At 34.7% G+C, this 26,919-nt stretch overlaps 1 protein-coding gene across 1 annotated transcript in view; it reads left to right on the plus strand.

Annotated features, from left to right (window-relative positions):
• Window positions 1-26,919, plus strand: part of ELP4 (elongator acetyltransferase complex subunit 4) — a 151,497-nt gene that overhangs the window by 52,348 nt on the left and 72,230 nt on the right. The window contains exons 8-9 of the mRNA XM_059825963.1: window positions 12,776-12,884; window positions 15,576-15,682. Coding sequence (XP_059681946.1) covers window positions 12,776-12,884; window positions 15,576-15,682 — 216 coding nt within the window. The remainder of the gene's footprint in view (window positions 1-12,775; window positions 12,885-15,575; window positions 15,683-26,919) is intronic.

A 26,919-nucleotide genomic window follows, 5' to 3' on the forward strand; every position in this document is an offset into this window, starting at 1 on the left:
GGAATAATTTTTATTTGTAATTGTTAAACTTCATATATCCTTCTTTAAGCACTATACTATGGAGAAAACTGTCATTAGGAGGAGCAAAGCTGCTGAGGGTTCCTTATACCCCACATTACTCAGTTCCCAGAGCCCTGCTGTGTAGTTGTTCCACTCTCCAAGAAGCCTGTTAGAGAGCCCCTGAGAGCATGTGTACAGCCCTCCATGTTAATAGTTAATTGGTGAGGATGGCAAGATGAGAGGACAGCCGAACATGTGGTCTCTCAGGCTCAAGCCGTAGACAGACCTTTAGGTATAATAACAGCAGCTGCTCACATTCTCACAACCCAGCTACTCACCATTCTGTTGCTGAGGTTTCTTGCTGGATTAAAAAAGTAAAGAAAATATCTTTTCTTTCCAAGAGAATGAGAGAGGGATTTTTTTTCCAAGTGCATTTCCATATAAGTATTTAATTTGATCAGAGTAAGTTCCAGCATATGCTTTCTCTGTTGAATCTTAAAGTCAGTACACTGAAGGCATAGAAAATGCACACTATTTCTTCTGAAGATGTAGTAAATTCTACATTTATCCCCTGAACTACTGTTTCTGTATTTTGTATGTTATCTTATGCCTCCCAACTGTATTAATTAGGTGGTCTACAAGTAAATTCTTGACATGAATAATTTCCATGAAGGTAAATATAAGTTCAAAATCACGTTTTAATCAAGGTTTTGTCTGCATAACAGATACAGAAAAATAGTTTCATTTTTACCTGCTTCATCTTGAAAAAATAGATTTTTAGTAGTGACTGCTACCATATCTTGTCTCTGTCAGCCCCCAGTACTAGTCACTCCAGTGGAGAAGAAATAAAACTCACAAATGGTAGTACTGATTTTCAACAGGGACAATGTCTTTCCAACCCAGACTAGTTATATTTTTATATGTAGTCTATGAATAATGCATATATATATGGAATATATATGTATATATAGTTTGAGATTGGTTTCTTTTGCGTATATTATACTTCGCATGTTATACTGTGACAGGGAGTTCCATAAATTGAATCTACATGGTTTCTTTCAGAAAGTTTAATTTTGCCTTTACTTTTCATAAATTATATCTTTGTTCTTGGCTGATGAGACAATAAGATGAGGCTCGCTATTTTGTCTTTTCTGTATTCTGTATTCTGATTGTTTTCTATTTTTTCTCGTGCTGCTTCCTTAATCTGTTTTTAAACAGTGACTTTTATTTTAATCATATTTTACTTTGTTACGGTAACATAATACAATAATGCTTTTGTTGTTTGTTCACTTTTCCTACATTCTAATGTCTGCTTTGTCTTTGTGATGACTACTGAACATTAAACAGTGATTTTGTTCTTGATGCTTTTCCCTCTGTGGTACACATCCACCAATGTGGCTTTTTCATTATTCCAGCTATTCATTGTCTTGTATTTAATAACTTTGAATTGCGTTTATCCAAAGATGATGCTCATTCACCCAGTCTAATGGGACACTGAATGTCTTCACAGTCTTCTCTAAAGCTATATTTTGGTAAAAGACACAAATTTACAAAAAATCTGGTTGTGTGCAGAGCTTTTTCAGAATAATTTAGAGAAATTGTAGTCCACTAAAGAACACAGATTCTTTGTGTTTTATTGATGAAAATTCTAGTGCAAACAGTGCATGAAGAAAAAAGAAAATTCTTTTTTCTCAACCACAAAAATAGGAATACATTATTCTGGAAGACGATTTCAAGAAAATGACACTAAAAACTTACCCAATTATGAATTTTATTCAGATGATGTGTGACAAGCTTTACTTGATTGATATTTTCTACCGATTGAACATACTCTTATCATACACTGTCTGTCAGGTAATAAATATTGAGATACTTATGAGTATGATTAAAATAGTTGATGGAAGGTTATTTTTCAAGTCTTTCTACTGCTTCTTGAAAATGCATTGTGCCTATGAAATCAGATGTTGCACTTGCAAAGGGAAAATTACTTCCATTTTTAAAATCTAGCATTGATCAAGGAGGGCAGACTGAAGCGGGATTTCATTTGTTGTTACACTTCCCAAATTTAAGGAATATTATAAAAACAAGTAAGGACTTTTTTTCTGTATGTTGATAATCTGTGCATTTTAGTACCTAATTAAAAAAACCCACCTTTTTGTGCTACAGAGTGTGACTTAAAGGACTTCAGTGTCACTGATTTATACTTGCAAAAGCCCTAAATTAGAATTTAAAATATTTTTGTATTGTATTTTCTTCTTTTTCTTTAATTACTAGAAATCATTGGTAAATTCAAAAACTTCTTTCCCCCAAAATACTAAACAATGTTCATAATTCTGTAATATTGTTTTGAGTAGATTATTATTTTCACTGGGAGAAAGCGTAACACTTTTATTACAGCCATCCTTTATTTTGAACTTGAAGCTGTATTACTGGTAAGTACTAACAACCGTATTAGTCAGCATGTACCAAGGGAAATTAATTGACTAATGAAAAGTCAGTATGAATAAGACTTGTTACAGAACCTGTCCTCAGAGTTTGAAGTTCTGTTTAGCAAGGTATTTTCATTATTCCATCCAGTATGTTAAAAAATTAATTTCCTACAATATTAATGTTTTGATGCTTTGAATTCACTGAAGTGCATGAGTTACTGTATGCTTCAGTGTAGAAAAATTCAGAAACAAACCCTTTCACATCCATAGCCTTTTGTGTTCACACTGAGTAATTTAGCAGCTAAACTCGAAGTCAAGCAATAGAGCGCTTTAGAATCCATTGCTAATACAGGATTATAAGATGTGAACTCCTATAGCTTGTGAATTTCTCACAGTTTGAAATCTTTATTCCTATGACAAGAGCTAAGAGTGATTGCCTGCCTTAGAACTCTAACTTCTGAGAGTTCACAAGTGTAAAATGCTCAATAACCTTCAAACGTATTTGATGAGATAGCCGCTACACACAAATTTGTATTGAGATCAAATGTCATGTAGTTTCTGTATCATAGTTAAGCAAGCTTTTGAAATTTTCTGCAAAATAGAAACTATGAAGATGAAATGGTCTTTATATTTTTCTTTATTGGGTATTTTTACTTGCTTTTTAATGCCGCAAGTTGCTTTTTATTGTATGTGAGAAATACAGTTTAACAACCATACAAAGAAATGCTGAGAGTCGTGAGTTTATGACAGGTATTCTTGGGTTATCTGCATAGTTTTCAGATATGAATGGTTTGGATATTCTAGACATTCATAAAAGCATCTTTAAAATTATGATTGAGTAGGAAGCTCAGAGAAGTAGACAATTCAAAATTTAAGTTGTGAGACAAGAAGTAATTTTGTTTTCAATTTCTTTGCTGATCAAGTTGCAGAAGAAATAGAAATATTTTGTTGTTTCATAAATAAGTTTATGGTTGCCAACAGACTGTATTTTAGCTCTACCACTTCTGATTTGGTAACAACTACCCATTTCAAAACCAAATGCAATATACATCTGAAGCATGGGTTTGTACCCACATGTTAATTGTCTTTTAACTGACTTAGCTATATTATGATGAACAGTCACATTGTATGTTAAAATTGCATGCCTAAAACAACCTTCTCATTTTAATAAATTTTACTTTTTAGGACACTATATACACATCGTTATCACCATCTCATCCACACACTGTCTTTTAATCAAAAAAATCACTTTTCCAAGATGAATATGTTAAACTTTAAAAGTTAATGAGTATATGCAACATTGCAATTTTATTTTACATTTTGTGTATATAATCTGAAAATAAGCCTATGAAAACTTTAAAAAATCAGGTAAGATTTTGAACTGAATCTTTCAACTGCAATATTAGACCTAAACAGTTAAATATCCCATCACAGTATGGAGATAGTCATCTGTTCAAGCATATGGAATCTTTTGGCTACTGGACTAAGTAGTTAATATAATGCCCAGTGTCCAGACATGGACACAACTGTTATGGAAGCAGAAGGGAAGAAGCTCATGTATTGAGCCCATTTGGACACTGTTAAGTAAAGATTATGAGAGTGACTTTAAATAATGCAGGACAAAGTAGTTATCTGCTGTAAGCAAGTAATGCTGTTAGAAAATAGAAGGTAGTATTGTTTTTCTGAAGCAATACTGGGGGGTTTTTTGCATAAGTAGAAGTACAAGTTCTTGAAATAAATGCCCTGTGAATCTAACATTAAATACGGGTTTTATCTGTTGTCTGTTGTATTTCAGAACAAAGAACAATATTTTTGTGTAAAACTATTTTATGTTTAAATTATTGCATATGTATTTCCGATCTTAAATGATTTTCAAATAACTGAATATTGAATTTCTGTGCAGTGTTTGCTTAGAAACATTTTTATATGAACTTTTGGTGTTGTTTAAAAACCTTGAAATTTCAGAATCTAATTTTACGTCTTTTTGTTTAGACCTGCTCTATTAATTACAATATAATCATAATAAAAAGGAATACTGCATCTTTAATGATGTTTTTGTGCCTGTGTAGTTAAGCTTTAATGCTAGGGAAAAAAAAAAGATTAAATTAGCCTTGTAACCTCTTTCTCTTCCAGACTGATGATGGAAAATAAAAGCTCTTAGCCACAGAATGTAACACTTAGAATTAATATTTAATTAGACCAGCAAATTGTACACTGTGGCTGAAAGCTTCCAAAGAGTTGTTAGTGCCACAATTGACCTACAAGTTTAATAATAACTCACTTCTAGGAGCAAGTGCCAGTTCAGCATAGTGGAGCCACTGTAAGAAAGTCCTGTGAGATTAAAATCAGCAAACCAAATGGCAGGCGAGGATTCCTGGGATGGAGCCTTCTGGAAAGCTGGGAGCTGGAGTAGCTTTTCAGCCAGGATTCAGATGAGAACAGTGGGCAAAAAAAGCTGATCCCTCCTGTTCTGGGAGCTTCTGGTTGTAGGCCAAAATCCTAGAACAGATTTTTTCTAAATGTTCTTACTGCAGCTATTAATTTATATCACAAATCAAGTAATGAATTACTTATCTTCAGCTTTTAATTAAGTTTTAATACAAGCATTATCGCTGAATGGTCATGAATTTTACTCATGGAAGAATGGCACTTTCTTGGTATGACATGTAATTTAGTATGTTTGTGTTGCAGAATGTTTCATTTTATAGTATCTTACTGCTACATAAAAGGGTTCTTGTTATAGTACGATATGATGAGCAATTTATCGTAATATTATGACATATGTAAATTAAATATGAAATGTGTATACATTGTAAAATAGAATATTTTGAAGGTTAAATAGCTTAATCTTGCCTTTCATTTTATGAACAATTAAAATATAAAGCCAGTAACTTTACCATTAGATATGCATCTGAGCCTTAATTCTATAGCAAATTATTCTAGTGAAATAGGGCACCATAAGTTCAAAAATGTGCAAACACACAGCAACAGACTGAGGAGGGAACATTCTGCATTATTTATTGGCTAGATCCTAAATAATTAAAGAAATGCCTACTCATTAGTTAAAAATTAAAGCAGGTGAGAACCTTGCCAGCAGAGGGAGCAGTCATGTCTTTCCTTAGGTTCCCATCGTTTCCAGCCTACCCATCATTTCCACCCTACCTCATCTTATTGCCCAGCCAGTTTCCCATCTGGACCTAGCTTTGCCAGCCTGCTCCTGATGACAGCCTATAATTTTATACTGAATAAGGGATTAGATTTTTAAATTATTTTATATTTCATAATCTTGCCACTTGATTACCAACATCAGTTAGATGTTCCTTTTGATATGTGTGTCCTATTAATTGAAATCATATTGGAGGATCTTCTTGGTCACCTGTGAATAAAATGTGATTCACTGTTTAAAGAATTAAAGTTGCAGCAATAGTTAGCCTTTTTGAATTGGTAAGCAAACTGCAATGACGTTTTTGTCAGGTAAAATGGCAACAAAAGGAACTCCTAAACTTTTTTCTTATAATGAATAATTCCTAATGGAGTTGTAAGATTTTAGTTAAGGCAGTTGGTCTCATACACATTAATTTCAGCAGTTTTGTTATATGACTCATATTTTTTCAGTCTACTTTTGCATCTGTATTTTATACTACACTACGACCAACTTGCAGCATTGAATATTTGATGGGTTTAATTTTGTAAACAAATCTGTTCAAACAGTCATTTCATTTTTGCGATAATTAAAGACTAATAATAACATACAGTTTTCCATATATATGCTTTTATAACAATGAGACAATCTCATTAATAAGGACCAGATAGTGTTCAGGGGAGATGCTGGGCTCATCTCAGCCCAGACCTTGTATTAATTTCATCCCAGCTCCTCGCCCTTCGCTAGAGAAGCACTCAATCAGATTTATTTCATCTACCCACTGCAGCAGGACTCATGCAAGAGCCCTGCACCCCAGAACCATTCATAGTCACGTTGCAGCCTGTGCTTTCAGCTACTGAATGCTAAGGAAATAGAAGAGAAAAGCACGGAACAGGGATTCAGCTCAAAAAGGGTCACCCTTTAATACCCTGTACATCTGTCACCTCTTTCAGCCAGATAATAACTGGATTTTCAGCACCCAGCTTCATGGGCTTTGACTCCCACATCATCTTCATGATACCACCAAATATTTTCCTGGTACCCCAAAGCCATAGATGCAGCCACCTAAACCAAGCCTCAAATAGAGGTAGACAGGGCTTCAAGGAAAGGCTGAGTTCAGTTTCCAGCTCACTGTTGACTGGCTTGTGACTTTGGACAACTCACATGACATCTTTGTGCTTTTTACATGACTTGTAAATGAGGAATGCAGCACTTGCCTGTCTTTTGTGAAGCACTTGGAGATCAACAGATGGAAAGTTTGTTTTAAACTACATAGTCTTTGTTCTCACTTTCGTTTTTGTAAGCCTCAGCAGCAACTGTTATTGACTTGCATGTTTTATCTGTATTGAGTCATCACTCATTTCACTGTTGGCCTTTATGTCTTCCCTCCCATGGCAAAACAGACATACTTTTTATTTTGTAGGGTGCCAAGGTTTGCTGGCATTAACTTCTTCCATAGCTCAAGTAATAGAGAAGTCCAGGCCATCCATCTTCAGTGAAGATCCAAAGTTCTTTTGGTGTGTGATATTTAGGTTTTATTTCCTGGCTGATTATTTTTTCTGAAAATTTATCCAGAATTTTTTAATTGGATACTGTGTCATCCACCTTTGTCTGATATATTTGATAATAACATTGCAGAGTTCCCAGAGCAGTGGCAATGTTTTAGGTGTAAGATAAGAAAACCATGGCTCAAATGTTTTGGGTTCTTAAGAAACAAAAATAATAGTTCTAACTAGTTGCACAGTTGAAAGACTCTTGAGTTTATATAGACTATCAAGACAAAGACTATTAAAAGCAACTTTAAGAGAACAACCAAAATCTGGAATTAACACATCGGGTAACATATTGGCCAACAGATGCTTTGTTACTCCCTTCCCATTTTCACAAGTACATTGCATCTAATTACCTGCTCATGTCTTCGCTACACGTCCTTTCTTTGCTTCTGTAACTTGTATAAAATTATTCAAAGACAGTGTTCATTGCTTGAATAATGTAATACAGCATACATATAAACGAATCAACCAAAATCAATGCTTCTGTGATTTCAGCCATATGAACGGATATTTATACTCAAGTTCTGTTATAGTCAGTAAGGTTCTTCAAAGGTAAATGAAGATGCCTAATCAGTCAGAATCCCTAAATGTGGATTTCTTGTCACTGAAGGCATTGTAGTTTGTAGAAAGTCCTTGAAGTATATTTCTAGGATATCTGTCTTCCAGCAAGAACATCACGTTTGTATTCAGTTTTCTTGTGATATTGATACAGATTTCTACATACCAAAATTTGTTAATGTACTGTTGCTCGTCTTGTATTCCAGTGGTCTGAGCGTTACATTCATTTTAGAGCCAAAATTCAAGGTTCAGTTAGTATATTTGGTGCGTGCAAGCACTGAGAACAGTGCTAATCAACTTGGAGTCAGAATAAGTATAGAATTTTATACTTCACAGTCTTTGTTAATTACTGATATAACACTTTCTGGCAGAGCGGTTATTAATCTCTTATTTTTGGGATTTGTGAATAATGAAAAAGACACACAAACTGTATCTGTCTATAAAACTAGTACAAGGGCCTAATACCTAACTTCTTTACCAAAATAAAATATATGGGTAATTCTGTGAGTTTCTGAGCAGTAATTATTAACAAATGGTGATAAATATTTAAGCCATGTTTCTTAGTAATTTGTCTTTTCAATTTAACATCCTTTGGAGATTAAGTAGTAATGGCAAGTGATAAATATTTGTATATTGTGAAGTCATTACCACATAATAGTGTGATAATCCGTCAGAAAATATCAAGAATTATTTCATCTAGTGAATATCCAGCCAGTGTTTCGTTATAGTCCAATGTGGCTGCCTACGTTATAGTACTAAGCTTACTTCAGCTTTATGACAGAATGAAACAGAAACAAAAAAGACACAACCAATTTTTGAGCTTTTTTTGAAAATTCACACACCAAAATAGGCTTTTAAGTTCATAAGGTTCGTATTACTTTGCATGAACTTGCTTGCTTGCTCTTTCTTATTGAGACCTTCTTTCAAATGAAGTGTCAGGATTATTGGACTCACCTGTTGGTAACAACATAAATTGTTGCCTACAATTACAGTTATACCTAGACTTGGGGGGAGTATCTGAATTCATCTTTAAATTCTGTGCTGTCGTATGGAATGTATGCAACTCACCATTTAAACTGGGTTTTGTCCTAGTGCTAGCAGTTGTTTGTAAGTAGTTTTTTAGGTAATGAAACCCATTTTAGGATTCAATGTATTAACTCTTAATTAAATGTTTTGAAATAAAATCCGTGATGGGATTAGATTACCAGAATGTAAAGGTACAGAAGTCAAATGTAGCCCTCTAGCAAAATATAGGCCTAATGTCTCTTTGAAAAGAGATGTAGTCATAAAATACCTTATTTTCAATTCAATATATAAATCAGTATTAAAATTATGTTAATGTACTGATCAGAATACAAATGCAAATATACAAGGCCTTTGTGATTCAAGAGCTTAATGTATTTATACAGGTGCTAGTTGGACCTCATTCTAGATCTTTAACATGAGTCTCTTATTTTCCTTTTAAATTTTGAGGTTGCTTATATGTACTATGTAGAAAAGTTGAAGCCATTCTAAGAAAATTTTCCATTATTTGACTTTTCTTGACTGAATGCAGCAGAAGGACTGAAAATTTAAATATTTTTATTACATAAATTTTGTGAGGTTTTTAATTTCTTTAGAAACTGACAAAATAAAAATGGGAGGACATATCTCTGGGTGTTAGAAAAATTTTGACAGGAAATCAGAGAAGTAGAAATTAGAGCAGAGTAGAAAAGACAGATTTTTTCCCTAATATGGAATCCAGATGAACCAAGATTGATTTGATTAATAGTAGTAATGATAAAATTGTGGTACATTAAGAGCTCAGTCCAGTAGAAACACACAGTATTAATTTCAGTATGTAAGTTTCAGCATACAGGCTATATATATATATTTGTGTTGGTAGAATACCATGCTTTATACTCAGACACAGAAGATGATACATTTTGAACTGCTTTATTTGTAAATAAGTATTTTTAAACACGCACAAATAATTACTCAAAGCTGTGTAGATTCTGCAAATAAATTAGCAGGACAAAGCAATCTTTTTTCCATAATTGCCCTTCCCAAAAGCTGGTTAAACACATATGTATAGTTCCCATTTACATATCCAACCGGCTGCATGGATTTTCTTGAGACGTTGTTTTGAAAGTACATTTTGGTTGAGCCCATGTATTGCAAGTTTGCACTTAGAAGAAAATGTCTGTCTAAAACAGTGAGCACAAAGTAAGATATAGAATGGATGCCCAGCCCAGCCTGCACAACAGGGTTGCTACCATGTTGTTAGAATAATTACATTTTGGCTGAACTAACTAATTTAGAAAAACTGCAGTACATCTAGCAAGACTGAAAACTTTCCAGGACTGGGTTGGGGTTTTCTTTATTTTTTAGTGTAATTTAAAACAATACCTCTTCTAGCTGCCAACAAACTCTTTCCCTGAATCTCCCCATTCCTGGCTTGCCTCCTAACCATGTCCTGGCTCACCTCCAGAGCTGCCAAGTCTATGCCAGAAGCAGGAGGTAGATTTGTATGGGGCTGGAGGAAGATCTGGAGCTCTGTTAAATTTTCAAGCCCAGATGGGGCAACATGATTTGTGTGTTTATGTCAGTATGCCATACATCACAACTATCTGTGTGCTGACGTCAGCTTTGATTGGACATTAATGTGCTGAACACTGCAAACTAGAAAATACATGATAGATACAGATCTATGGCAACAATGCCACATAAGCAAATGTCTGTTTGGTGTGGCGATTCACTGTGGAAAATATTTCCCAAGATACACTGCATTAAGCCAGAAGAGTATTGTGACACACTTTAAAAACAAAAACAAAATCAACATGGGCAAACAGACTACAATTTAAGAAAGCAAACCTGTTAGAGGAAGAACTGAAACCAACATACTGAAGTATGTATCATTAGGCAAATATTGAATTGCTATCCCTCACTTTAGTCTTTCCAGAATTAAGACAAATAGGAAAGATTCTTATGATTTGCAGGACTGTTAGTGATGAGGATACCTTGCTGATGGTTGAGCATCTTTCTATCCACAGTTTTTGTAACCCATTGTTATCAAAACCAGCAAGCAAAAACATTAATGGAAAGCAAACGTTTTTTCAAATGATAGAATATTTTTTCTATACCAAGAGTTTAGGTTAGCTTCCAGAAATCATCAGTGTTTGTTTATTTATGTAACTATTTCGTATTTCTTGCTTATACAAATAACATCCAGCAGCCTGCCGAAGAACTGGCAAAATACCATACTTTCTGGTCTGTGGATTTACAGAGGTCACTGACTGCTTCAGATTTGTATTTATACCATCTTTATGTGATTGTCCCTGTAGAATAATGTGGCAAAAAGTTTCCATTAAAATACAGCATACTGTCTCTCTCTTCCTAGAAGAGGAAATAATTTGCAAGTCAGCTTTAGTATTTCAGGGGTGGATATAACAATAAAGTTTAGGGATTGATGTGTAGACAGTGTTCTTTTACCTCAGATTGCTTATGTTATTCCTCAGAAAGGAAATTCTGTAGTAAAACACTGTTTTATCATTATCCATCATTAGACTTTGTAGGTAAAATTGAAGTTCCCTGATTCCATGGGGATAGATATTTTGGCCTGTGCACAAGTAGCGGCTTTGAAGAGGCCAGTCCCCAGGATTTAATGCCATCTGGCCCATAAGGTGGGGAAGGGAGGGGGTGTAAAGGTACCATGGGATCGGTGGATTTAGGCCTTGTAACCTGAGCAGATTGGGCTGTGCAGGACAGGCCACAAGTTACTTTATGTAGCGGTCAAAAACAGAATTCAGATTGTTCTTTGATGGGAGTAGGAAATGTTCACCTTTCACATCTGCTTCATAGGCTTCTCTGTGGCTAGGAAATACACTGTTATTGAAATGTGGGTTCATGAAAGCAATTGGTGTATTGATGACCATTTTAATAAACCTGTATGTCAGTGCAATGCATAGACTTCTAACATGTCTAGGGATGTTTCCCTTCTCTCTGCTCCTAATTACTTTATAAATTGTTGTTATCAAACAGTTTACCAGTATTTAAATTGACCTTTCATAATAAGCGTCTGTCGTATAGTTTGTGAAAGAAATGCAGAATGTACAAAATGCTTTAAAAATAATAAAAAATACAAAACTATAACTTGGAGCTACAGAGCTAATTCCTCATACTCAGAATCGGTATTTTGAGGTGGTTGGTCTTGACAACCCTGAAGGTATGATGGGTATAGCACCTACAGCCATCAAGAACAAGAGTATGCTAGCTGTCCAGTAGTTTAAGATAACTACTTCTTAGCTTAAAGAAATATTTTGCTTTTTAGCACAGATTTGTCTCGGTTTTTTTTTTTGCTCATTAAATACTGACATCATCAAAGCATTTAAGAACATTTTATTCTGAGTTACCTCTGAAGATCTCTGTTGTGACCTTTGAATGTTGTTTTCTGCTATATAAAATAAAGAAAACTATGCAGAAAACAGCTTATTTAAGGCACATGACAGTATGTTGTTGTACAAGACATAAGGCATCACTTACAAATCACAAGTATATTGAGAAATGGTAATGCAACTTGAAACTTTAGATTAGTATGTTGTGTAGAGAGGAACTTTTAGAAAGAAAAATACTGGAGAAAATGCTTTGTTTTTTCATGTTGTTTGACTGATGACCAGAATGAATAATCATGTGGGTTGTGCTTGCTCAAAATATTAGAGGTGATATGCCTAAGTGTATTAAAAAACAAGGTTTTCAGAACACAAACAAAAGCTGTGCATCTAATTCGTAGTAGAAGTCAAAGAGAGCTGCTTAACTGCCACATGCTCGTGAATATCTTTGATATGAGCAAATGCTTATGTTATGAAGATTCAGGAAAATATGAATTTAGTGCCAAGTTAGCCCTTTTATGGTTTCTGCTCATCAAATGTATGTTTTCTTTAAACAGAAATTTCAAGTCTTTTTTTTAAAGAAAAAGGCCCTCTAATGTAATTTCTAAGTATTGATGACCTATTTTTTCCCCACAGTTTGTCATTGAGAAGACCAAGACTTACTCTATGAACATTAATTACCTTTTTCATCACACAGGATGTGTATTTTGTTTCCATGTCTTACAGAATAAAGCAATTATGGAACGTGTAACAAACTTGTCAGATACGGTAGTTGGTCTTGAATCATTTATTGGCTCTGAGAGAGAAACCAATCCATTATACAAGGATTACCACGGTAAGTTCCATCTTTAGCAATGCAAAAAGTCTGCCCTGAGTGTTTCTAGGGCACTTAGCAGCTTACCCTCCAATTGGGTATCTGCTATAAAGTACCGTTTGATTTCATTTTAGAATAGACCTCTTAAATGTTTCTCCTTGCTAACCAGTCTTGAGTTAGGAAAATTTTCAGTAAAGTGCATTAAGGCTGCAAAGGAAACATGGCAACTCCTTGCATGTTGTCAAGCCGTATTACTGAGGCATGGCTCAATCAGATGTACATCTCAACAGGCAGGCTTTGGGGAATTCACATGCAGAGGAGGCTTGGCAATCATCTGACCAGCAAGCTGAACTTGTCATGAAATCAATACTTTTGATCTGCCAAGTTTTAAATAGAGAACACGGAAAAACATACATTATATTAAGGTGAATAAACTGCTAAATGATGTGCTATATAAACTTTAAAAAAAAAAAAGTTCTATTTTTCAGCTTTAAGTTATGGCACTTACACATTTAAAGAAATGGATGTGGGTATGTGTGGCATGTAAGATATGAAACTAATTTTGATAAAAATTCATGTAGACTTTCAAGTGATTTATCTTCAAAATGTGTAATGGTGTTTAATCTTGCATTTTGTTTCCCAAAGATTTTGTTAGCTATTGCAGCAGAACTATTTAAATTTTCAAAGATTAGATTAGAAGTTATGCATAGCCAAAGCAGTGAATAACAAACAGTTTTAGCTAATCCGGAGCGGTGCTCTGAGTGTGCATAAATTACAGCTATTATTATTGTGATACTACTGTAGTTCCATGGAAACCTTTAGTTGAAAGTAAACTGCCTATCCGAAACCTGCTGTAAACATGTGAGAATGTGGCACTGTTTTCCATAGCAGAATATATAGAAAAAGAAGCAGAGATGGTGTTGAGACACCACTGTGTGTATGCAGGCTGTAATTAATAAATCAGAGAAAAATCTTTTTGACTATGAAAATAGTGCACATTTCATTATCTGAAAAAAGGTGAATGAAAAAGAAACCGTGAACAAAAGCTAGAATAATTTGCCTAATTATTTTTCCATCTGTATAATTGTGGTGTGGCATTTGTTTATGCTAACATAATTCTGTCAATTTGATACTCCTTTTCTCAATACTGAAGAGATCCTTTAAGACAATGTGTGCTTTAGCAGTTATTTCCTGGTTTCCTGTAAAAATGTGTGCTAAATCGTTTTTGGTACTACTTAATAAAAATCATATGCCAATATACATAGCTTTTGATGTTTAGGCAACCTTAATTTAACATTCTAAAAATAGATATTTTTGCTTAAGAATATATTTTAAGATGGTTTCTTTACTGCAGGTGATAGAAGATTTTGACATTACTCAGGAGAAGTTTGATTAAATTACTGCATTATTTAATGAATCCTGCATTAATAATTTTATTAAGCTGCCTGAAAATTTACATGGTTGAAAAGTCAATAAAATAACAAAATTATATATATGATCCTTAAATAAAATTTTTAGAATACTGTGTGTAAGCAACTTTGTGTTTTATCTGCTGTTCCTATATATAATAATTATATTTTGAACTCAAAAGCCAAACAAATAATTCTTACATGTCACCAGACTGGAGGCAGGGATAGAAGGTTTCAAAGTGTAAAAATACTTTTCTAATATTATTGAGAATTTTTTTAATTAGTACCCATAAAAATTAGGCTTTTTAAAGTATTTCAATTTTAGGAAACTTTCTTCCCTTATTCTTCTTTTTTTTTTAAAAAAAAAAAAAAAAAACCCTGACAAAATACTTGCCTTATTTTAAATTAGGGTTTTAGTGTTTGGGGGTTTTCTCACAGCTGCTGTTTTCAAGTAAGATGTCTTTTCTAAATGTTCAGTATTTCCATTTAGACACTGGCTTTATGAATAGCAAATATAGGCCAGTAATTGAGAAGCCCTGTAGAATTTTCCTGGTTTTCAGATGTAGAAAATCACCCTTAGGTTGTTCAGAAACTATATTAGGCTGCACAAAAACCATCCAGCGTCCTTGTCAGAAAAAATCAGCTTGAGTTGCAGCTGACAGAATGCAGAGCTTGCAGTGCACCTAGTACTGTTAAAAACATCTGAGCAGCTATATAAGCCTCCTGCATGAAGAAAATGTATTTCTCCTAGGATGGCATAGGGGTTAAAATTTATCAAAAAGCATGATCTATATCGGTATTTTTCCAGAACCTTTTTTAATGTCATTTTCAGGGCGCAGAACAAAGTACTTCTCATTAGAGCTTCAGTGGTTATCAGTAACCCATAAGCCTTGTTTTGCTGGCTGCTTACTGGTGCATTTAATAAAATAAAGATCACTCAGTGGTGCCGTGGGCAGCATGCAAGGTGATAGCCATATTTGCTTACTGTAAATACAAGAGAAAATCACACACAAACCGGCTGTAGTTTTGACAAGTATTAAGATCCCTCTTTACATCTGTACTTCTGTACCAAAGTGCAATTAGTTTTCCTCGCACAAGGATTTCTGTTTATCTTATTCTGCTTGATTACTTGAGTATAATCGCACCGTTTGCTTCATTGCTCCTGGTAGTAAGCTCCAGTTTAAAAAGGGGAGGATGAGTGTGTGTAAATATACAGAATTCTGCTGTAAGACTCTAATTTATGCATCTGGATGACAGCGCTTTCTTAATTTTTGTTCCCTCCTTTACTCTTTCTTTCCACAAGGTTTGGTTCATGTACATCAGATTCCTCGGCTTAATAGCTTGATCTGTGATGTGTCAGACACGAAGGACCTTGCTTTTAGATTAAAAAGGAAGCTGTTCACCATTGAGGTAAGAGAAACAGTTTTGTTTCACTATTTAGAACCCAAAAGGTGGAGCTAATCCCATCTCTTATGTTTCATTTTGTGAAATACATAAAATATGCATCAGATGTTGTAAATTCATTTCATTCTGGTTTTGCTGTTCAGAACAGTTTTATAAAATATTGTAATACGCCTTCTAATTTAAAATGTCTCATTTGCTGCTCTAAATCGGTCCGTTATAAATAGTTTATTTTGGTTTAAAATGTACATAGAAAGTAGGCCACAACCTTCAATAACAAAGCGTGACATGTTTCTAAGGATGTCAGGAGCATATTTAATTAAATGTTAATGACTTGCTCTTACTTGTGTTAGTGGGTGGGAAAGTAGCTACATGTTATTACCCCAGTAGAGGGATTTTAATGTATAATGCTGCCTAAAATTGTGTGTGGTATGAGGGATAAGTGTCCTTATCAGTATTCAGAAACCATTTTCTTTGCATTACTGAAATCACCTTTCGCTCTTTTATGTCATTTTAAACACAGTATCATTTACACTAATGTCCTTAAGTAAATTTCCTACTAAATTTTAACTTTTTTCTGTGACCTTTATGCAGACAGTCCTGATAGAAGGCAGTAATACAAAAGATGTATTTCATTTTAATCTTGCTAAAGAGCAAATGAACATAGCACTATTAAGCAATTAGAGCTGATGTATTTATTAACCAAGTAATGCTCAGAGATGGAAGATGGCTTTCAGGGTGATGTGATAGTCATCGGTACAGTCTGGGCAAATTTTTTTTTAACAAAGAGGTAAAACAGCCGAGCATCCCTGACAAACCATTTTGTTTAATCTCTTTTCAAATGAAAAGCTCTTAAGCAGGCCACTTGTCTTAACTGCTTGAAACCATAAAAAGAGAGAATTGCCACCAATAAATTAGCATATTTTTTACTCCATCACCAAATGATGGTCAATGTGGCTTGGCACTGCTTTGGTGTTTGGGACTTCACCCTTAAGTGACCACTTTGGCCCTTATTTGACCCTCTGCCCTTTTTAGCTGGCCACTTGATAAGGTAACTTAAGGGTTCTCTCTCTTCACTGTCCCCTCCCCTTCACAATTGCAAGTAGCCCGAACCTATAAATCATTGAAAGGGCCCTATCAAGTGACAAATTAAGGTGCCCTCCTCCTAATTAATGGTCATCAATGTCTTTAATTATCTAATCCTATTGAGAGTAGTTAATAGTTAATCAGGCAGCCAGTTCCTCATGCAGGTCATCTCTGCATGAGTGCTAGAAGTTTCTCAACTAGAGGTATCCTCTTCAGAAGCCACTTAAAGGCAAATACGTGAAGGAGGGCTTTTTCCCCCAAGACGTTCCTTTATAATGTTTCTCGCTTTCCAGAGAATGCGGTTAGTGAAACCAGGTGTTGTGAGGTATTAAACCATTTTAACAACTGCTTTTGAGCAGTACATTAGAAACAAAACCCTTAATAGTCTGTGTTTGGTTTTAAAATACAAATGTTCCTACTGTTTTCAGAAGTGCAGAGAAGCGTGCACCTGCATTTCACAGCATAGTAAATTCTCTTTTATTATAGCTGTGAATTAGAATATTTGGGGGGGGGGGGGTGTCCTCAATATGAATCCTAACTCAGAATATATTTTTTTCTGTCAGACGTATTTGGGATTCTAATTTGCAACGTAATTTGGAAGGAAAAAAAAAAAACTTAGCAGGAGGCTCTGTAAAAAGAATTGAATTAGCCATGGGGCAGAAGCGTTGGAAACAGGAGTGTAGTGGAACTCTTGAAACAACCTGTTGCCCTAGACACGTAGGTGATCCACTTGTATAATTTCTCCTTTCATTGCTCAGCTGCAGCCCCTTTTGAATAACTTCAAGTTTTGCTAGAGATATGCTTTCTGTAAGCTGAACTGACACAAACTATCCTTTTTTGAACATGTTAGATCACTGTCCTACTGTGATCTTCCTGTACACATTTCACTAATCTATAATACGTATGTTTTTCTTCCTCAAACTATTAGGGAAGGCAGGCTAGAGCTAGGCTGACTAGAGCGATGAGGTCAATAAGAAAATGGGAGCAAGGGAAAATTGAATTAAGAAGGGATGTGAATACAGTCTTCTAAAATGGGTTTCTGCGGTTAGAATGTGATGAGTCAGCAGTCAGGTTTGGTTGTGGTGGTAATGGCAGCACAACAGTGTGCTTTATACAAAGTACAACTAAGTTTATGACTTCTTTAGCATGTAGCTTAAATGTGAAATGAAAATATATTTTGAGTACATTACAGTTTTTGGAAAGCTTCTGCTTAGTTATATATGCAATTTAGGGTAAAAATATTGACGTCTACTTGAAATGCCACTTCAAAATCAAATTACATAAGAAAAGTTAGAAATACAACCTGTGATTTATGGCAAAATTTCTTCAGAAAGGGTTTTCATGACTAGACCATTCTTTTTTTTACAGTTTAAAAAAAGGGCATGGGACATGGATTTTCTCGTCTCCGGATTGCTCACCAGTTAAATAACTCTTTATGGTTTGGCCCTCATCAGTAAAAAAACTGAAATGTCAAATCCATTTTATTAGATTGCAGTTTTGTGGGAGCGACTCCGCCTCTCTAATAGTCTGCAGAATCATTTAACTGTTTCAGTTTTTCTTGTACCTTCTTCGTCAAAATAAGGTTGACTGAAATGTATTTTAAAGGATTTTTTTTAAATTCAGGATGAAAATGTTTTTTAATGAATATTTGTGAGTGTTTATTTTCCATTTGTAAATTGTGAGAGAGACCCTTTCCAGGAAAACTCACGTGTTTATGGTAAAAGGTGCAGTAGCTACATCAAGCTTTCCCAAATCTTCACGTTAGTTACTAGCAATATATTATTATATGAAATATTATCAGAGATCTATCTTATGTGCATACCACTTTAAAGGACACAGTTCTGAAGTTAGTCTGTCTAATCCTATTTCTTCCCACTTTGGAATCTTAATTAGAAGGAGATAAAAACCATCATTTGACTAAATTATTGTCTTGAATCTGTAGCAAAAGGTATAATCCGCAATTGGGCCAATTAGTGTACCCCATAGTTAGCTATGCTGAGGCAGGAAACTTGATTAGATCTGACACCAGCCTAGTTCCCACTGTTGTTTTGCCAGGTATGATGGTCAGACTTCAAAGGGCTTGAGGCATCAGCAGGGCAAGGTTTGGAGGCCAGCTTAGGTCCGGTCGTTAATCTCTCTGCTAAAACCACAGCAGCCCTCGCACAAAACAAGCTTACACGACACAATCATGCGGTATTAAAGTTTGGGTTGAGTCATGCCAATTTGCCTTTGATTTTCTGATGATTGACTAAAAGATGGCTACATGACTAGACACATACTGAAAGTTTACTGATTAGGTAAGTTCCCCAAATATTTGAAATATTTTTTGATTTCTCAGTTAAATGATATGACAACCCCTTCATCTTAATGAAACTTTCAGCAGAATTGCTCTTTAAGTACTTTTTGCTTTGTTTGTAGCTCTGAATGTAACTTTTATTAACATTCGATAAATTTTGTAGAAACATGTTCATAGTTTATTTGATAGAACTTTATATTTGTTGTTCTAAAGCCTCCTGTATCAAAACTAAAGGAATCTGTGCCTAAATTTAATTTTTTCACTACTCGAAATTTCTAAGGAAACGTTGTTTGTCTTTGTTATGTAGGTACATTTACAATTACTCGCAAAAAGGGAATTTCCTCTTAATTATTTTCCACCTCACCATTGAGTAAAGAGCCGTTCCACGGCTGCGATTACATAAGTGTTCCTTTCTTTTGCAGTCTGATTTGTTGAAATATTGCAGTAACAGTGACATGTTTCCATTCTGAGAAAAGCCTAAGGCTGCTTTAGTATTATTCCAAATGATTGAAATTGCCATCTTGCTGACTTTCCCTTGGGCAGCTTAAGGCCTGTTTACTTTTGTATTTGTTTCACATGTTCCCTCTGAGTTTGGCTGGCAGGACATCATTACCTGGCTTGACAAGACAGTTGGAGAAGATTCATATTTGATTAACTCCCTTTGTTACTGTCTGGTCCACATAAACCTCTGAAAATATGTATTTAAAGTTAAAACTTCTGATAAATTCAGATAAATGTTTGCAAATAAGAAAGTTTGTGAGGGTTTTTTTTAATTCCCTAGTTTTGCTTTACTGCTGATTTTTTAAGTCTTCAGGTAACAGTCAACTGTTGATAGTATAGAGAATAAGCTTTTTCCTACAAGTTGTATAATACAGTTTGTCTCATAAATAGTTGTGAAGTTTATTCTTTTTTTTATTTTGATCAATACACAAGTAAGAGCCAGCTAATACGATTTTCTTTTTAATGGCTATATAACACCTGTGCAAACCAGAATAAAAATCTTTAAAGGACAGCTCAGTTTGAAGCCAAGTGTCATATACTATGTAAAGAATTGCCACACAGCAAAAATAAGTAAGTTTCCAGATCTTAATGTATGAGTTCAGGAGATTCTTTTCTGAGAGGTGTTTCCTAACAGGAGGAAAAGAAAGTCAGAATGAGAGGAGTCCTGTGGCAGGGAGGTTGCTGGTTTCTCAGTGGCAAGCAGATACAACATGGTACTATGGAAGCACTCTGCAGTGCGTTTTTCCTAGTGGTAATTGCTGGAGTAAAAGGTTATGTCTTTGGAAGGAAACGTAATCACAAACAACAGCAATTGAGTCTATATAGAATTAAAAATAAATGTATGATTCCAAGGGCATTAAAATAATGTCCTTCTTCATCTATCAATAAAGGACTATAAGAAAATTAATGATTGCCAAAATAAGCAGGATTTAGTTGCAGCTCCAGGTATTCATATGTATATTATGTGTCCAGCATTGGTATTTGGAAGAAGACTTAAAACTCTTTTCTTTTAAGATACTAATTTTGGCAACTAAAAACCGGAAATATGTCTTAGGTAGATTCCATCTGAAATCTTTGTATTTCTACTTTTCTTTTTTTTAATTCTGTCCCTTTTCATTGCTTGTTTTATACAGACTATACTGTGGTAAACTTCTTATTTGCAAAGGAGAAGTGCAATTAGTCACTGCTATAGATTATTTACTAAAACAGGTGGGTAAGATGAAGTCAGAACTGATGTCTGCAGTGCTTCAGTGTGGTATTAGCATAGCACTAGTTTGGTCCTAAGTGACTCAGGAGATGGTGATGTCACTGAGTGCCAGAACTGTGCTCCCAGAAACGTTTTGTAATTATTCATTAATCGCATCAAGAACAGGTATGGACATAATCGTTTAGGCTTATTCGTGAGCTATTATTTCTTCTGGAGGAACAAATCAACCCTGTCGCCAGTACATATGAGATCAGCATATATTTAAAATATGCACATGTGCCGTGCCAACCTCTGTATCAGTGAATTAGAAAGTGTCCGCTGTACTTCTAATAGCATCACTTCTTATAGGCTTCTTCCAAGAAAATTTGAAGCAGCCTTCATTAATGACTCACCCTAATCCCGATTATATTTCACTGATGTTTATAAAGTTGAGTAATTTTGTAAATAAACGCATTTGAATTGATGAACTATTTTAGGCAATAGTTTAACAAAAAGAAACTGTGAATCTGAGAGCTGACAAAAGGTAAAACATTGGTTTATTAGAAATTTAAGTAAGGGGATAGTTCTATAGCAATCGTTCAGTAAAATACGGAAATGAATTCTTGTTTGCTGAGATAAAGTTCACACAATGTAACACCAAAGCTAATATATGCTATATGATACATGTTGTAATACTGGGAGCTTAGTCAATATGCCTTCGTATATGGATAAAAGCAACTCTGTCTTTTAAGACTGTGCGCTGGTGACATTACAAGACTTGACCCCATGTTAGGGCCTTGCAACCTCAGAATGGAACCTGCTTTTACCAAGCCAGAGGGTAACACGGTTGTGACTGCCTGGCTGCCCAGTGCCTGGAGCATGGATGAAACTTTAGAGGTATTCCAGGTTCAAAAGTGAGACAGAACTTCTCTGAAGTGTTACAGAAAGTGTATTTCTTTATTTTTCTAATGTAATAAAATCTTGGGGGCCTCTCGTCCACACAAATACCCTTGGGGCTTACATGGAAAAATTCTCTTTCTCCTCAGCCTGCCTTGAGCAGATAGCATCATACCTGGCAAACTCTAGTACTGGATGCTCCACTTCAGCTCAGGGACTCAAATGCAGGGAACTCTGCATACAAAACTAACCTTTCTAACAGAGAGAGGTAAAACATTGTAATAAAATTCAGCTGAAATTTATACCAGTCAAATCACTGTTGCATTGATTTTTTCCTGTCCATTTTCCCTATGATATTAATAAAGACATTACCACTGGCTTATTTAAACATAGATCAAAAAATAGTAATTATAACACCATAACATTTTCCTAATCTAAAATTAATAATATTGCAAAAAGATTCTCCTGCAAAACTAATTCTGTCATAATTCCAAGCTCCATTCTGCATTATTTCATTTAGTAGCCAGTTCAGGTTCTCTTTACCTGGTATGGTGTACTTCACTGAATTGTTTTGTCAGATGCTGTCAAGCCAACCTACCATTGTTAAAGAAAATCAAACTAAATCATTTTGGCATGAGCCTTCCAGGAGTAAGGCACAGAATATGAAGGGTTTGATGAAATCAAGTATTTGATTTCAATATTGTAAAAGACTGCCTGTCAAAAATGTATTACATTCTTTCAAACAATTTTGAATAAATAAACGTGTTTAAAATTGTGACAGTAGAATTTAGATAAAGTTTTGGGAGATACTTTTAAATTACAGTAACTTCAGGTAAAACAATACTTGGAGTGCTCCTATTTAAAAAGAGAAAGCCTTTGAATGCTAATGGTACATAGAACTGAAATGAAGTAACAAGTTTTATGTGGTATATGGAATTTCAGAACACTTGTATCTTGTGAATATGAGGAAAAATTTAATTTGAAAATATCACCGTCTTATTGTGTAATAGTGAATAATGAAAATTAAATTATTTCCATATTCTGAAGATGAATGCAAGAAGGTACTGTTAACTTTTAGATTGTGTATGAAGATTTGTAATTCTGACATTTATTTCATAATTAATTTTGGTTTATGGATTGTTTGACATTATACAAGTATAACATGAGGGCTCCATTCAATTTTTCAAAACTTTAACACTTTAATAGTGCAGTTCCTTGTCAGTAAAGAGAACTCATGTATATTTTTATTGAAACAAATAATTATGTTGTTTAGAAATATTTATACCGTAATTGTTTTGTCGCAATGGAAGAACATGCAACAAAGCCATTAATGCAATTAAAGGTCACTTGTACATATTGTAATGGACTGCTCATTCACAGGATCTGTGTTAAGGGTCAGTGCTGCTGCATGAAATGGATTGGCCTTGTTCAGTCTGTAAATAAATGGGTCAACTTATCTTTTATTTGCCAGACAAATAAAGTAGTTGACATATTCCCACTTTTGTAGTATTAGAAGACAGGTAGGCTAAAGAGATCTTTCATAAAAGTGATAGTTGGTAAAGATTAAAAAACTCTTTATCTACAAGGATTATATTTTTCACTGAAGTAGTAGTGCTTTTTCGACAAAGGTCTGTGGGTGTAAGTTCAAGAGTTCAGGGCTGTTACTGAGAAGTTGAGAATAGGATGGCTTTGCATCTCCATATGGGAGATGGGCATCCATCTGGATCTTCTTGTCTCAATAGTGTTTGTTATGCTTTTGATTATTGATCTTTGGGTAGAAAGTGATTCAAAGTATTCTGTAAACTAGGAAACTGTAGGATAGCCCCCATCAAAAACTTGGAAAGGGTTAAAATGTCATTTTGTAGGAAAACAGCATTGTTGCCAAATGTTTGCTATGAGTCGTAACATGCTTAATCAAACAGATTCCAAAATGTTTTATTGTAATTTTGCACATTCAAGATTAAGAGTTAACATTTCCAGTCTTATGAAAATATTAGGGATTTTGGATGAACATAAATCTGTAAGGAAACCAGAAGTTTATGGTTTCTCTAAATTTTTCACCTCTACAAAACCTGTTCTGTACCATTTTGCTGATCTATTTGTTTTACTGATTCACAAAGAATATTACTCTTTACTGAACTGTTAACTTACAGGAACATTTTTTTATTTTATTTTTATTGAGGGCAAACTGGTCTTATTATTCTTAGTCTGAAAGACTTAACAAAAGTGCCAAAAAGAGACAGGAGAAAAAAATATACATAGACTGCAAAGTACTGTAGGTGAAGAAAAAAAATGTTCTATAACCGTTGTGCAAATACTACTCCCTGGTTTGGCCAAATTATGGGGTGTTATTTGTGACTGAATTCCAGAGTACATTTTATTTTTGTATTCCTGGCCAAGAGGACTGTGCAAAAAGTGGATTGTTATAAGCAAAATGGATGAGGACTACAGTGCCTAAGGCATATATAAATTTAGATTTTGGTCATGCCATCTTTATTGCTCTCTTTCTTTCTCATAGTTGTTTTAGTTGCATGGTTTTGATTTTTTTTTAAATTTGCTTTTTCTTGGTTGTATTACATATGGTTTTCAGAAGATTCTGTTATCATACATAATGCAATTTAAAATTTCTTCTTGCATGTTAAAACCCAACAGCTTTTGAAATACTAAGTAAGCCTGTCTCCAAGACGAAAAATATTGTTTATTGCATTTAAAGGGGTATTTCTGGCCAGCTTAACATTAACATAATATTAACCCCCTTCAGAATAATAGCTTGAATTTGAACAGCATTACCAAGTAACAGTTCAGCTCCCTCTTTCCTCATTCCTTTCTTCCAAAGAAAGTGAGCAGAATTGTATAGTGTACAATAACTAAAGCTTTGCATTGATGTCCATAAATACATGAATAAATAAAGTGAATTTGGGTGCCCACTTATACCAGCCATAGACTGCTTGACTTTCAGAAAACAGCTGGTAGTGCTCACTGAAAATAATTCACTTTAAATACCTCATTTCAGGTATTTAAGGTTTGAGAAACCTATGGTTTTTAGCTTATGAAAATACTCTCTATGGCTCTTCATCTTCTTTTATCCTGCTTCAAGTCTGTTATACCAAAGATTACTGAAGAATTTTCGCTCTGACATTCATAAAATCTCTATGTTTACAAAACCGTTACCACTTGGACTTGCCTTTCTCTCATATTAAACCACTAATCTTTGGGCAGTATGCCTGCTGGAGTCATGTTTAAAAGTAAAAGCAGAAAACAAAAATAAAGAACAGTTTATCACTTTGAAGTGGGAGGATGTGAGTATTGCTGTGCAAGAGAGATCAATTTCACCTTGCATCCAAAACAGTGCTTGCTATTCTTAAAATAACCCGATTGCTTGATATTTAAAGTTTTAAGATCTTTAGTAATCTTTGCTAAGGAGCTGTACATTCACGTGTTCTGAAAAAGATAGGCTTTGTGTGACTTGCACATGAAAATTTGAGGTGGATGACTTGGCCATGGTTGTTGAGTCTTGAGGGGACTTCCAAAGTCTCCATGATATACCCAGAATATCTACTGGGGCTTTGAATAGAACCTTAATGGTGTATTTGTAAGCAAAACATTTCACGTGTTTGGATAACAGCTATGCAGTGACCTGCCTTGTCCTGGGGTTGGCTCCAGACACTCCAGCTGGAGCAGTTAAGAGCTGTGCAGTTGGCAGATAGGCTTGGGGTCTGTGAGTGGCAGAAAAACTAACAACGGTGGTCGCCTTCCACTGTTCTCAGTCACGGATTACAGTGTTCCAGTATAGCTTTTGGACATGCACCCTTACTTGCTTTTATTTGTGAGCCAACACACAATTAGATGAACAGGAAGAAAAGTTTTGCTTGTGTACTGAGTGACACTGGTATTTCTTCCTTTTAAGGGCTTCTGCGTGCAGCCTGAAGTTTGTATGGTTACCTGTGCATTGGTGGAAAGTATAGCAGAATATGATTTAATACAATATTCACCACTCTTTATTTTAAATCATGTGTCACATAAGAGTGGAAAAGATTAAACTAGGAAGATCTTGTTCTGTTATTTTTGTTGGCCTGAAGGTGTAGGTGTCCTGAATTCGCAGTGCCCTCTTGCAGATCAAGACTGGGAACCAAGCAGGGTATGGTGAAGCTACGCTCCTGGGACTGACCAAGGAGAGTTTGCTCGTAGCTATAGCCACACCTTGTACCTATCTTGATATACAGCATGTGTGATATATAGAATAAACACATCCCTCAGCCACTTGAGCTGCCGTATGTTACTAACTGAGCAGCATTCGTTATCCATTGGTTGCATCTCTTCTCTCATTGATGTATTAGGGTTTTAGTAATGTGTTGCTTAACCAATAAACACTGTAGTCTCTTAAGTCAGTTATATCTCAGGTCTGCAATCTAAAGCCCCTGAGGCAACATCATATACTTCTTAATCAGTACTTTTCACCTTTTAGTATAAAGCTTTGTAATTCTGGGTGGATTACAGGTTTCCCATGCTGCCTCAAATGCCCTTTCACAACCCTTTTGCTACCAGAGTAATGTGAAAGGAGTTGTATGAGCTTTTGCTGCTGTAATATAGGGAAAAATGGTTCTGCTTCTAGGATGAGTGTTTATTAAGCGATACAGACCAGTACTTACTTTGTAATTCTTGTTGCTGGTAAAATAAGGAATTAATAAGATGGAAATCTAATATTTGTATTTAGATCTGATTCTCAATAGTAGCATAGCCATGGGCTGTTTGTGCTTGGTCTACATCATCTAGACTAAAAATAGCCTTCCTGTCATTTTATTGGCAGAGTTTTAGCTACTCCTTTAATTCTGTTTAAAAATGGATAGAGAGAAAGACAGCATAAATATTGAATGTGTGCAGATACTCCACTAAGTAACTAACAGGAGATTCCTGATGCTTTGAAGAGCTGTATAGTTAAATGGAATTCACATTTTGCTTAAATAAAGAGGCATTTTGTAAATGGTGATCATCTTTAAATGTATTTGGTTAATTTTTATTTTTTGTATTTGTATCATTAAAATAGCTATTTTTAAGTATCTAGGCATTAACATATATTTGCTTTCTTTTTATTAGTGTCCTTCTTAGATTTTGTTCTTTTTAGGTTTCCTTTACATTTTAATAAGGAATTACTGTTGAGGTATTTCATTTCTCATCAGTTAAATAAAAAGCCACATTGTTTCTAATTTATCTTTTAATAAAGTGAGTTTTTGCAGAGTAAGAAGAAAAATCACTACTGCCTGCTAAAATCTTGAGCAATAG

Source organism: Gavia stellata, chromosome 17 (assembly GCF_030936135.1).
Source record: "Gavia stellata isolate bGavSte3 chromosome 17, bGavSte3.hap2, whole genome shotgun sequence".
NCBI classification, from domain to species: domain Eukaryota; kingdom Metazoa; phylum Chordata; class Aves; order Gaviiformes; family Gaviidae; genus Gavia; species Gavia stellata.